This window comes from Heloderma suspectum, chromosome Z (genome assembly GCF_057233095.1).
Source record: "Heloderma suspectum isolate Gila_16-S chromosome Z, 16-S_ref, whole genome shotgun sequence".
NCBI lineage: Eukaryota > Metazoa > Chordata > Lepidosauria > Squamata > Helodermatidae > Heloderma > Heloderma suspectum.
The window spans coordinates 18,444,763-18,456,773 of record NC_139476.1 but is presented as its reverse complement, the minus strand read 5'-3'; the positions used below and the strand labels follow the sequence as shown (position 1 = coordinate 18,456,773).

The 12,011-nt window shown below is 49.5% G+C and overlaps 1 protein-coding gene across 17 annotated transcripts in view; it reads left to right on the top strand.

Annotated features, from left to right (window-relative positions):
* MYO9B (myosin IXB) overlaps window positions 1-12,011 on the top strand; it is an 88,634-nt gene that overhangs the window by 49,033 nt on the left and 27,590 nt on the right. For 4 of the 17 annotated variants that reach the window (XM_084825447.1, XM_084825430.1, XM_084825438.1 and 1 more), the window contains exons 12-18: window positions 638-779; window positions 1,679-1,880; window positions 3,298-3,373; window positions 5,065-5,154; window positions 8,070-8,183; window positions 10,451-10,490; window positions 11,451-11,573. In XM_084825447.1, the coding sequence (XP_084681573.1) occupies window positions 638-779; window positions 1,679-1,880; window positions 3,298-3,373; window positions 5,065-5,154; window positions 8,070-8,183; window positions 10,451-10,490; window positions 11,451-11,573 (787 nt within the window). The remainder of the gene's footprint in view (window positions 1-637; window positions 780-1,678; window positions 1,881-3,297; window positions 3,374-5,064; window positions 5,155-8,069; window positions 8,184-10,450; window positions 10,491-11,450; window positions 11,574-12,011) is intronic. The other 13 variants (XM_084825437.1, XM_084825434.1, XM_084825445.1 and 10 more) reach the window with 7 other exon arrangements.

Genomic DNA, 12,011 nt, shown 5'->3' with positions numbered 1-12,011 from the left:
TTCCTGCACTGAGCAGCGGGTTGGACTCGATGGCCTTGTAGGCCCCTTCCAACCCTACTTTTCTATGATTTGATGAAAATAGGAGCAGTAATGCAAATTTGCCTAATTTCAACAAAGGGCATAGAATCCATCTTTCATTGACAGGCCTTGGATATAGAACGTATCGGCACAGCCCTGTGTATGTTCAGACCGAATAAAGTCCTAGTCAGTCACGCTGGGAGCGTAGGACTTTTTTCTGTGCAAACATGCATAGGATTGTGCCCCGAATCTCTTATGCTGGTGAATAGACAGAAGCCTCGTTGTAGAATTTGGTCATGGCGTAGTTTCTTTCCTTTCCCGAAAATATTTATACCTCTGCCTCTCTGTCCACCAAAGATTCTCAGGACAGTTGGGATTCATAGCCAGAATAATGTCGCGCAAAGACTGGTGAAGTTACTGGAGAGAGAGTCAGGAGGTGCAAAATGGGTACCGCCCATCTTCTCTGCTCAAGTGAACTGCCTCCCCCTCCTAGGAACTCTCAGGGTGCCCCCCGTAGCAAGGCTGCTGCTGCCCCTCCTGGGCCTCTGAGTCTCCGCTCTGGGCTGAGGGGAAGGCTTCACCTTCTCCTGCCCTCGGCGCCCTCCTTTGTCACTCACAGCTTTCCGCACGCCACCAGCCAGACGCTTCTCGCCAAGTTCAAGCAGCAGCATGAAGACAACAAGTTCTTCATCGGGACGCCCGTCCTGGAACCCGCTTTCATCATCCAGCACTTTGCAGGCAAAGTGAAATACCAGATAAAGGTACAAGATGAGAGTCCCAGCGGCAAAGGGGGTCGCAGATTTGCTTGCGTTGAACCAGCAGGCTCTGGTTGCGACTAAGAGCCTGTAAGAAGAGCCTGGCTGGGTCAGGCTAAGGCTCATCTAGTCCGCATCCTGCCTGCCTCCGGGAAGCCCGCAAGGAGGATATGAAGGCAACAACTCCCCCACCCACCCTGTGTCTGAGGCTCAAAGGCAGTGGTCAGTTTTACAGTGCAGGCACTCAGCGTGACTGTCCCTGTAGCCCCACCCTCAAGGAGAGTCCCCAAATCCAGGCAGATCCGTATCACCAAACCAGTTCTAGCCATTTTTATTTCTACCAGGAGCAGGTCTTTTGTCAGAAGGATGGGCTGTGATTTCCCATTCAAGACCAAGCCGCCCCAAACGCTTTTCATGATGATGGGAAGCAATATATAGAGCTAGTTTGCAGGATCATGGCAGGGTCAATAAGTCACAGAGGCTACAACAGCCCATGAGTTCTGGGTGGGTTGTTAACCACGGCAACAAGCCACCCTGTCTGGGTTCATGCAACATGGGAAGTTGTGTCGCTTAGGGTAATTATCCTCCCCCCGCCCCCCGGACATGAATGACATGAAAAGGTGCACTACTTCTGTTCATGGTACCAGCACCGGCCCCTGTTCTGGTGGTCGTTGGTAGACTCCGTTGGCAGACCTTTTAAAAGCCGTGTGAGCTAGGTGCCGTCATCACATCTTGTGGCGGGGAGTTCCTTAAGCACTCCCTCTTGCCTCTGCTGGGCGACCCCAGATTCGAGTCTTACAGCGGGGAGGGGAAGCATCCCGATCCTACGCTCATGGGGCAGGCTGCTGTGTGTCCTTCTCACCGCGGCGTTGTGCTTTGGCTTCCGTGGCCTCCCTTCCTTACAGGATTTCCGAGAGAAGAACATGGATTACATGCGGCCGGACATCGTTGCCTTGCTGCGCAGCAGCGACAGCGCCTACGTGCGCGAGCTCATCGGCATGGACCCGGTGGCTGTCTTCCGGTGGGCCATGCTCCGTGCAGCCATCCGAGCCATGGCGGTCTTTGCGGAGGCCGGTCGGCAGAGAGCACAGAAAACGGCGGGTGAGCGTGAGTGAAGAGAAACCTTGGCAGAAATCTAGCGGGGGCGCTAGTTTGGGAGGGGAGCACCTTCTGTCAGCCGGTCAGCCTCCAGTTGAAAGGATCTGAGGTAATGGATGACAAAGGAGGCCTCTCCCTGCCTGCGACCCTGGAAGGTGGCTGCCACTCAGAGTAGGCTGTATTTGGCTAGATCAGGGGTGCAGAGCCTCGTTCAGCCCGCAGGCGGGATTCCATTTCAGAGAAGCTTTTGAGAGCCACATTCCAGCAATGAGCAGGGCCAAAGTACCTGCATATTGTAGCTTAAAGCTCTTACTTGGGCTAGATGGACCAGTGGTCTGACGGGGTATGAGGCAGCTGCCGACGTTCCTAAATCTCACACAACCTGCTCATGGAGTTCGCTTATTTTACAATATTTCTATCCCGCTCCTCAGCCAGACGGGTTCCTGGAGCAGCTTACATGCCTTCAGTAAAACCAGGCAGTCCTTGTCCACAGGCTTACAATCTACACAGTACGCAAGGGAACAGGGAGCGAAGAGGAAAAAATGAAGTCGTCCCCCAGCTGGGCACTTCCCCTCTCATCTCCTTCTGTACAGCCTGCTGGAATCATGGCAGTTGGTGCAAGGGGAGTTTTAGGGATGGGTGCACAGACTGAGTCTTAAGACACTAAGCAGGATAACTCAGGACTTCAGATAGCCCATGGCTAGTTCAAAAGGAACAAAGAATCTTAGGACGCTTTGAAGACATACATATGTGTTGTGGCATCAGCTTTAAGGCACTAGAGCATGATTGGTACAGAGGAAGCTGCCTTGTACAGAGCCAGACTGAGTCCATCCTGCTCGGCATTGTCTCACCTGGACTGGCAGCGGCTCTTGTGGGGGGAGGGGGTGTCAGGCAGAGAAGGATCCTTCCCAGCCACACCTGGAGACTGGTTGTGTTTTGCTGCAACAAGCTTAAAAACATCCTTTCTTCTCTAGGAGTGTTGTTGGATTGTGTCTTGAGTGGCCAGGGCTTATTTGCCATATCATGGCGATAGCTTTGACCACAGAAAGGCAGACTTGGGCACTAACACTCTTATCTCTTAGGCACCCAGCTAAAGCTGTCTGAGCTGCTCAGGCGTTTTGAATACTGCTGCTGTGTGCCGATATTTCTTGTCTATTGTATTTTAAAGTGAATGTTGTGCTTCTGATTGCTGTAAGCCACATTGGAATCGGTTTGAAGGAGTGGTACAGAAATACTTAAATAAGGCTTAAAAGATGCTCTGAGATACCTCTTGCCATTTGAGATACCTCTGCTCTCTTTGAGAGCAGATATTAAGCCAAAAGGTAACCAGACAAGCCTCAGTTTCCTGTCTGGCAAAGCCACTGAGGCGAGCTTGACAAAACTATCTCGTACCAACATAGTTCTGTTTTTCCCTCTTCCCCATCAGGGGTGGTACGACATGGACCCAGGATTCCCCTTGGAGAACTGCAGCAAGCCAACACACCGATCGAGAGAACTTATCGGTAGGAGGCACATTTCGTTTGGTTTTATTATTATTGGGGGCGGGGGGTATCTGTCTTTCCAGACACTTCAGACAAGAAAAGGAGATGTTGCCTTGCATCACTGCCCAATCTGCTTTTCGCTTTCCTGCAATCGCTCCTAGACAGTTCTGTCTATGGGTCAACAATTAAAAACAATTAAAACCGCAAGAAGAAGAAAAATGCAGCATTTTTCTGGGGGAGGAGACCTAAACAGATTGTCCATTGAGAGGAGAGGTCAGGCCAAAAAAATCATAAAAGTTTTGCCTGAGTCACTTCAGGGCTCTTGTTGTCAAGGTCTGCATGCTACCTGCATTGCAGAAACGAGCTTTGCAGCTTTGCCAGTATGTACTGATCAGGCACCTGCTTCTCCTTTCCTTCCCCACCTTTCGGGTTCTTGTGTAGATGAGCTTGGCTTCTACAGAATCTCTGTCTGTGCAGAGATAAATGGATTCTCTACTTGTTGCCATCGGTGTTGAAAGACTCTGGGCGCACATGGGCTCTCTCTCTTCCTCTCCTCCCAGCCAGTGCTCAGATTATAGGGGGAGGAGGAGGCCTTTAATGAAATCCACAAGCCCCAGCCCTGATTCCCCCCAGTTTTAACCAATAGCTAAAACTAAAACTCTGTAGCGAAGGAGGCCATTGCAAATGTTATGGGGGGTTGGTCTCCTCTGGCCCTCTTGGTCATTCGAGCATCATAACTCCAGGTACGTGGGCGCCTGCTTCTGGAGAAGAGGGTTGAGTAGGAGACGCCACCCTCTCTCTGTAAGTTTGCCCCATAATTTCAAAGAGCTCATGCTTGATGGCGAGCATTTCCCTTTAAGGTTTTGGTTTTGTATGCAGCTGCAAGCCTCATAGCTCCCAGGGCACCTCTGGTGCTACAGGTTGGTGCTGCGTAAGCCGCCACACTTTTTTCTGTCTAATGTGGCACGGGCGTTATAGTCCGCACTCTAGCTAATTTCGGTTCCAGTCACTATCCCAATCCGGTTCACTTAACCAGCTGGCCGATTCATTCATTCATTCATTCATTCATTCATTTCATTTCATCTCTATACCGCCCAATAGCTGAAGCACTTAAAGCAGAAGTGGGGAACCTCAGGCTCGGGATCCCAATCTAACCCTTCAGGGTACCCCAGGCATTCCCCAGAAGACAATACCCACTCCCCCCCCCCATTTCCCCCCATTCTAAAAGCTTGAAACGTCTCTCTGAAGTTGTAGTTACTGGTTGTAAGCGATTTCAGCTGAAATACCTTGGCATTTTTGACCCCACCCATTTTGCCTTCGGCCCTGCCCTCTTTTGCGTTTGGCCCACATGCCACTGGAATGCGGCCTCCAAGAGCCTCTCCAAAACTAATTTCGGCCCTGGGCTGAAAGAAGTTCCCTTCCCCTGGATTAAAGGTGGCAGCCCTATTGCTGAGTAAGAGGCTGAGCCTTGGAGGCATAAGAAAACACAGCCTGTTCCTCCTGTTGCCCAGATTTCTGCATGTTCCCTCCTGGCAGTTCGCTCCAGAGCTCCGGCTGCTCTTAATCCTCTTCTCCTGGTAGGTGGCAGTCAGTGCAGAGGACGAAGACTGGGGCGGGGCACCGGGGCCTCTTCCCCTCCTGCTGCCACTCTCTCTGCTTGCTTCTGTATTACTTTGTGTATTTAGCATCTCTGCATGTCCCCCTTTTTGCAGCTGCTCAGTGCTTGATTTCTCATTTGATTGCTCTGAGGATTTTGATATAAACGCTTTCGAAGACATCATTGCTTCGTACGAAAGCAAGAAGTAAGTGGAGAGAGGTGGACGAGTGTGACGTCGGTGGCCAGGGAGGCACAGTCCTGGGCAGACAGACCTTCTGAGCATGACAGGCCAGAGCCCTGGCAGGCCGGGGGGCAAGGGATGGGGGAGAGTCCAGTTCCTACTGTAACTTCAGTCCTGAAATAACTGGAGCTCACAGTTGGGCTATTCTCATGGAACCTTGTTCCAAGTTAGCCTGGCAGTGCAAATCTGTAATGCTGCTCTAAAGCAATGAACCGTTTAGAGGAATTTGGGGGAACCTTATAAAAGCCAAAAGAACAATTGACCCACCTGTGCATCTCAGGAGAACCAAGAATATTCTTCTGCCCAGGAGTGACCTTTCACGCTTCTGTTGTCGTCTTTTCCCCCCTTTCCTTTTTCTTTTTGGCCTGTGCCTCTCTGGAGGGTGGCAAAGGTAAGGTGTGTGTGTGTGTTTTTGTGCTGAGGCGAGGCTCTTCATAAGCATGGTGCATGGTGGGAGGCTGGTGACAGACACGTGGCGAGGCTCTTCCCTGACTGACTTTGAGAGCTAAACATGGAACAGAGGAGCTCCTGCCAAAAAAGGCAGGTGCGGGGCTTGGCGGTGGTGTTTCCAAATACTTCCAAAATTCAGCTCCTCACGCTATCAGAGAGAAGTTTAGCAGGTTAGATAAAGTCATCTTTTTCAAAGAAAAAAAAAACCTTAACATTGAAAACGTTACAGCTACCGCTCATTTTAAATGTCCCTTAAAATACATTCTGAACTTCGTTATAATCTATACATTTCCTCTTAAAACTGAATCCTGAGCGGCTGTCAAGCACAGTTTTCTCTGTCAAGAACTTACCATGGGCAAAAATGCCTGACTTCTGCGGTCAACAATACTATAAGCATAAGTGCCATGATTGTACACATTTTGACTATTTTTAGATTCTATTGACCAAACAGCTTGAACATTTAATTACCATCTCAAGGAGAAACACTGATGTCAGTAACTCTCAGTCCTTGGTTCCGGAAAGTTCGGGACTTAATCTCCATGCAAGCAATTCTTTGAAAGAGAGTTTCAAATGGAAACCTTCATTTCACAATTGCTCCCCACCCCCAGGCCTAAGAAGATATAAAATATTTTGTGGAAGCATCATGTGGGGTTCAAGACCAAAGGGCTTAGATTATGCTCGCCTTTCTAGTATGAAGGTTCTGGTTATTTACAAGCCAAGAGATATGTTCCAGGTGTCACAACCAATTAGTTACACATGCTTGTTAAGGGAATATATGAATTCGAGAACTGGAAACTCAAGTCAGCTTTTTTTCTTACTGATTTCAATCAGTAAGACTAGAACATAAGAAGAGCCATGCTGGATCAGAGCAAGGTTCCATCTAGGCCCAGCCTGCTGCCTGTGGGAAACCCACAAATAGGACAAGAGTGCAACAGCACCCTCCCGCCCACGTTCCCCAGCAACTGGTATACATAGGCATACTGCCTCCGAGACTGGAGGTAGCATGCAGCCACCAGGACTGACTGACTGACTGTCTGTCTGTCTGTCTGATTTATTAGCCACCCATCTGGCCGTCTACCCGGCCACTCTAGGCAGCATACAATACAAATAACATTAAATACAACAAAATGACCAATAGCTATCGATAGCCTTCTCCTTTAGGACTTGGCTTCCTGCATTGAGCAGGGGGTTGGACTTGATGGTCTTGTAGGCTCCTTCCAACCCTACTATTCTGTGATTCTAGGAACTTGTTTAACCCTTTTTAAAGCCATCCAAATTGGTGGCCATCACTATGTCTTGTGGAAGTGAATTCCGCAGTCTAACTACGTGCTGTATGAAGAAGGACTTCCTTCTGTCTCTTCTGAATCTCCCACCACTCAGCTTCATGGGATGACACCATTTGGTTACAGCATTATGGAAGAGGCAGGAAAACGTGCACCTCACAGCATGCATCATTTTGTCCACCTCTATCAGGTCTCCCCTCACGTGCCTTTTTTCCAAGCTAAACAATTCCAGCTGTTGTAACCTTCCCTCATAGGGGAGTTGCCCCAGCCCCTTCATCATTTTTGTTGTCCTTTTCTGCACTTTTTCCAACTCTACAATATCCATTTTAGGTTTCATACTCAGGGGTATTGAATGCGTTTTCATCACAGAGAACATACCAGGGCATTGCCCCTGTTTGCAGAGGGATCCATGCACCTTTGGGCCACTGGATCATGACATGTATCTGTAAATACCATACCAAAAGAATAAATCCAAAAGAATAAGTCCCAGGCATGGTCTGAAGGCACATAAGTCAGCCACCTTGCTGAAGCTAAGCAGGTTTGGGTCTGGTCAGTGGTTGGAGGGGAGACCACCTGGGAAATACATGTAGCCTTCTTGAGTTCCATGATGGAAGAAAGGTGGGATATAAATGAAATAAATAAATAAATAAAAATTTTAAAAATTGCCTAGTTATTATTACTATTACTTTTACGTCAAGGCCAGTCGGTTCTCCCCACCCCGCTCCACCCCATCCTTTGGCATAGTGTCTGATTTGTGGGACGTCCTTGTGAGTAGGAGCGAGCGTTGGTAAGATCCTTCACCAGTCTCCAAAAGTGCATGGCTTAGGAGAAGTCTCCCAAATGTGTGGGGCAGTCTCTCCCACATCCCACCCCACCTTCTATCCCCAAAACTACAAATTCAGGGCATTCATTATTGCGGCAGAAGCCAAGCCCCGTCCCGGTTTTGCACCTGAAATGTACATGTTGAAGTCAAGGTCAGCCCAGGGAAAGCCTCTTTTTTGTTGACTGTAGAGCATGTGAGACAATGATGTTGGGACTCCTCTGTTTAATTCCTGGTGGTTCTCTTTCCTGGCTGTCTCGTGTCTGTCCATCCATCCGTCTCTGTCTTGCCTGTCTTGTGTTGGGTGTGTTTCCACCACGTCTTAGGGACTTGCATGAGCAAATAATCAGGAGTATAAAGGGACTGCCCTGGCAGGGTGAAGATCCCCGCAAGCTCCTGCAGTCGCTCAGCCGGTTCCAGCAGCCCCGTTGCCACTTCCTGTGAGTTTGTGGGGAGTGGGAGGGGGAGAGCTCGGCTTCTCTCACCTTGCACGATTGTACAGAGCAGAATGGGTTATGCAGCGCTAAGCCAAACATTTGCAAACATCTTCTTCAGCTTGCGTGGTGTGCCAGTGGTGACTCTGAGGGCTCATCCTTCCAGGATTTGGATTTACTTTTTATGCAGAGAAGTGGTGGTGGATTTTCTCAACGGGTACATAAAAGCCTGCGTTTTTTAGCTTGCTGCGAATGCTGTGTCCTTGCAGAGGTGGGAGGGTCTAGAAATGCTGACTTGGCTTCCCAGCCAGCTGTTTGTGGTCACCACCAACCCCGTGCCCCCCAGCACACGTACAGTGGCTTTTTTGCTCACTTGAGCTGCATTTTACAAAAGGTGAAGAACAGTAGGAAGCTCTTTTGAGCAGCAGGAGAGAGCTGCCTTTCCTCTGTCTCCAGACTTTGATGCAAGTGGGAGAGAATCCCTCCCGGCATCTCTCAGAGCCCTATGACGCTGGCAGAGGAGGAGGGCTTGGGAGAGAGGGAGGGGTCCTCTCTTTTCTACTGCAGAGGGGAAGAAGCAGTAGGACTCCCTCCGGTTTCTTACCTTCTCGTTTGTTTATTTTGGAGATTTACAACCCAGCTTTGAATCAAATTATTCTCAAGGAGAATATTACAGGTTGTAATACAAAAAACCCCATCTCTCTCTCAGTCTCACTCACTCACACCCACTCTCTAACTCTCTCTCTCTCTCTCTCTCTCTCTCTCTCTCTCTCTCTCTCTCAATACAAAAAATACAACCCCCACCTCTCACTCATTCTCACACACTCTCAGTCTCTCTCTCACTCCACACACACACACACACACACACACACACACACACGTTCACCCAGCAGCCTTCAGTCCTCAGGCCTGCAGTCCCAGGGCAACTGGCAGTTAGACCTGAATGTTCTTTCTGTGCTTCAAAACACAGCTCAAATGAACAGGTTCCTGCCAGGTAGCCTGTTCATGATGGATTTGTGAAGACCTGCATACGGGAACTTAGGAAGCTGCCTTGTCCTGAGAGTCAGGCCTTCGGCTCTTCTAGCCTAGTCTTGTCTCCTTGGACTGGCGGGAGCTGTCCTAGGCCTTAGGAAGGGGGAGAGGGAGGGAGGGGGGCAGAGAGGTCTGTTGGGAAGAGCGGGAGGGGGAGATGGGCAGGTCTTTCCTAGTTTTGCTACCCAAGCATCTTTTCAAGCAGAAGACGCCAGAGATTAATCCTGGGACCTTCCGCATGCAAAACCATTCTACTCTGCAAAACCTCTTCATAGAAGCAGCCCTGACGCTTCCCTCAGAGGCGTGGGGCCCTCATGACGTGCATGGCAGAAGAAACAAACGGTGCCCATGTGGTTCCTGCGTGGCTTTAAGTGTAGGCCAGTCGCTTCGGATGAAGCCGCTGCGTATTTTGCTGTGCCTAACAAGGTGGCGGGATAGGCAACCCCTGGTGCAGCAGTGTAGGGGTACGTTTTGAAGTGCAGGTGCTCATCGCGGCAGTCTCCATGGCTATGCCCCCCTGGAGGGTCCAAAAATGTAGGCAGCTATGTGGATCCATCTCAATGAACCAGTTCCAGCAGTACTCCTCACTAGGAGCATTTCATGTATAAAGCCATTGGGTCTGAGCTGCTCATTCTGTTCCAAGCTACCCCAAAATACTTTGCACTCTCAAGGGGGGTGGCAGGGGATGTCAGTGTCCCTGCAGAGGAAAAAGCACCAGCACTGCGTCCCTGCGAGCCCTGGCTCCATGACACTGCTGCCCCAATGTCCGTCAGTCCACCTCTCATCCCAAATAATATCTGGGGAGAAGGCTGGTTTTCAAGAACACACGTCTTTTTTAGTTTTAGAACCTGAAGGTCTGGACGAAGATGGAATCCTGCTGCTGTCATCACAGTGCAAGCCCAGCTCATGGCTGCGCACGTGTGTTTATTTCTTTAAAAGTTTCACATCCTGACTTATTTTTTAAGACTTGGGGCTTAAAGCAAAGCAGAAAAAAATGCCTGACAAAATCGCAGGAGTTGGCAACACAGGATTAGTTCAGTTGAAACATCATGTTCCACCTGCTTTAGCAAACCCCTCACCCTGCCACTGCTCACTCCCACCACACATTTAGAACCACTGATCCATCACCTTGTTCTTGGCTGCTTTGCTTGACCTAATTTGCAAGACGTGCTTCGCTGAACTAACAAAATTGAAACCTGCCGGCATTTTTATCTCTCCAATAACTTTTCGTATTTCAACAGGAAGAGCAGAGGTACAAAGCAAAAGCAGGTCATCCCAAAGGTAAGCTTCAGAATCCGTTCTGAGATATACTGGGTTTTGTTTTCATTTTTAAAGAACAAATATTTTAGGGGGTGGGCAGATATGTTTGTGTTGGTTTTCTTTTCTTTGTATGTCCTGAGAAATGTGAGTATACATTTATGGGTATACAGTATGAGGATTCTGCTCAACCAGACCTCAAAACTTTGTGCAGTGTGAGTGTGGGTGAGTGTGACACCTGGGGTGTCCGCTTTCAGTTTTGGAGACCTTGGGGGCAGCGTTCCAATGATCGGCAGGGACAGAGCAAAAATGCCACAATATTTTAGCTTCAAACTCTTCCTGCCAGTAACTCAGTCTTAGGAGAGGCATTTCAACCTTTTAGAACCAGGGGGGGGGCTGCACAAAAGCTGGGGAACTACCAAATGATTGGTGATTGGGGAAAGGGGTGGGGCCAGGGGAAGTGGGTGGGGGCATCTGGGGAACCCAGGTGGGCTGCATTTGCCCACGGACCAAACATTCAACACCCCCTGGTATGCACAAAATGCAGACAACCTAGAAATGCGGAAGGATTCTTATGTATGTGTTGTGTACATCCTCAACCACACTGGGCAAGCTTTCGAGGCCTGCTAAGCAGAGCTCAGTCACCTACAAATCCCGACCTACATTTAAACCAAATAAAGGTTCCTAGTCCTATGATATGGCTGAAGAAGACGCAGGCAGACAAAAGTGTCTGGAAAGGAGGGGCATGGAAGAGGACTGCTGGTTGTCAGAGTATACAGCATTTGACTCTTCTCCATAATTTCCCATCTGCCCCCATCCCCGCTGCTGGTGACAAAACAGCTGCAAAAAGCAGTGAGTGGCGCAAACAAAATCCTCTTGTTTGGTTCGCCAGCCCCACCTTGTGACATGATTTCTGTGCTAGGATCATTTTGGCTGCCTCCACGGGGATGTGGCTTGTAACGGGGGCAATCCTCTTGGCTGTAGAATTTGCTGGACTCCAAGTCCCTGAAGCTCATTGTGAGCATGACGTTGCACGACCGGACCACGAAATCCCTCCTGCATTTGCACAAGAAGAAGAAGCCGCCCAGCATCAGCGCTCAGTTCCAGGTAAGAGAGCACCTGGCCGAGAGGAGCCAGATCTGAGGGGGAAATCTTTTCTCCTCCACGTGTGCCTTTTGAGTGCTCCCTACTCTGGAGGGGGTTGCACTCCCCCTAAAGGATCACTGTCGTAGTTTGGGGTGCTCTTGGACCCAGAACTGTCACTCGAGGCACAGGTGAACTCAGTGGCACGGAGCACTTTTTATCAGCTTAGGCTGGCATATCAACTACGCCCTTACCTGGGCAGAGATAGCCTAGCTACAGTTATCCATGCTCTGATCACTTCTCGTCTGGATTACTGCAATGCATTATACATGGGGCTGCCTTTGAAAACAGTCCAGAAACGTCAGCTGGTCCAAAATAGATTGCTAACAGGGACTGGCCAATGAGCTTCTATTATGCCAGTACTTTTCCAGCTGCACTGGCTGCTGGTCTCTTTCCGGGCCT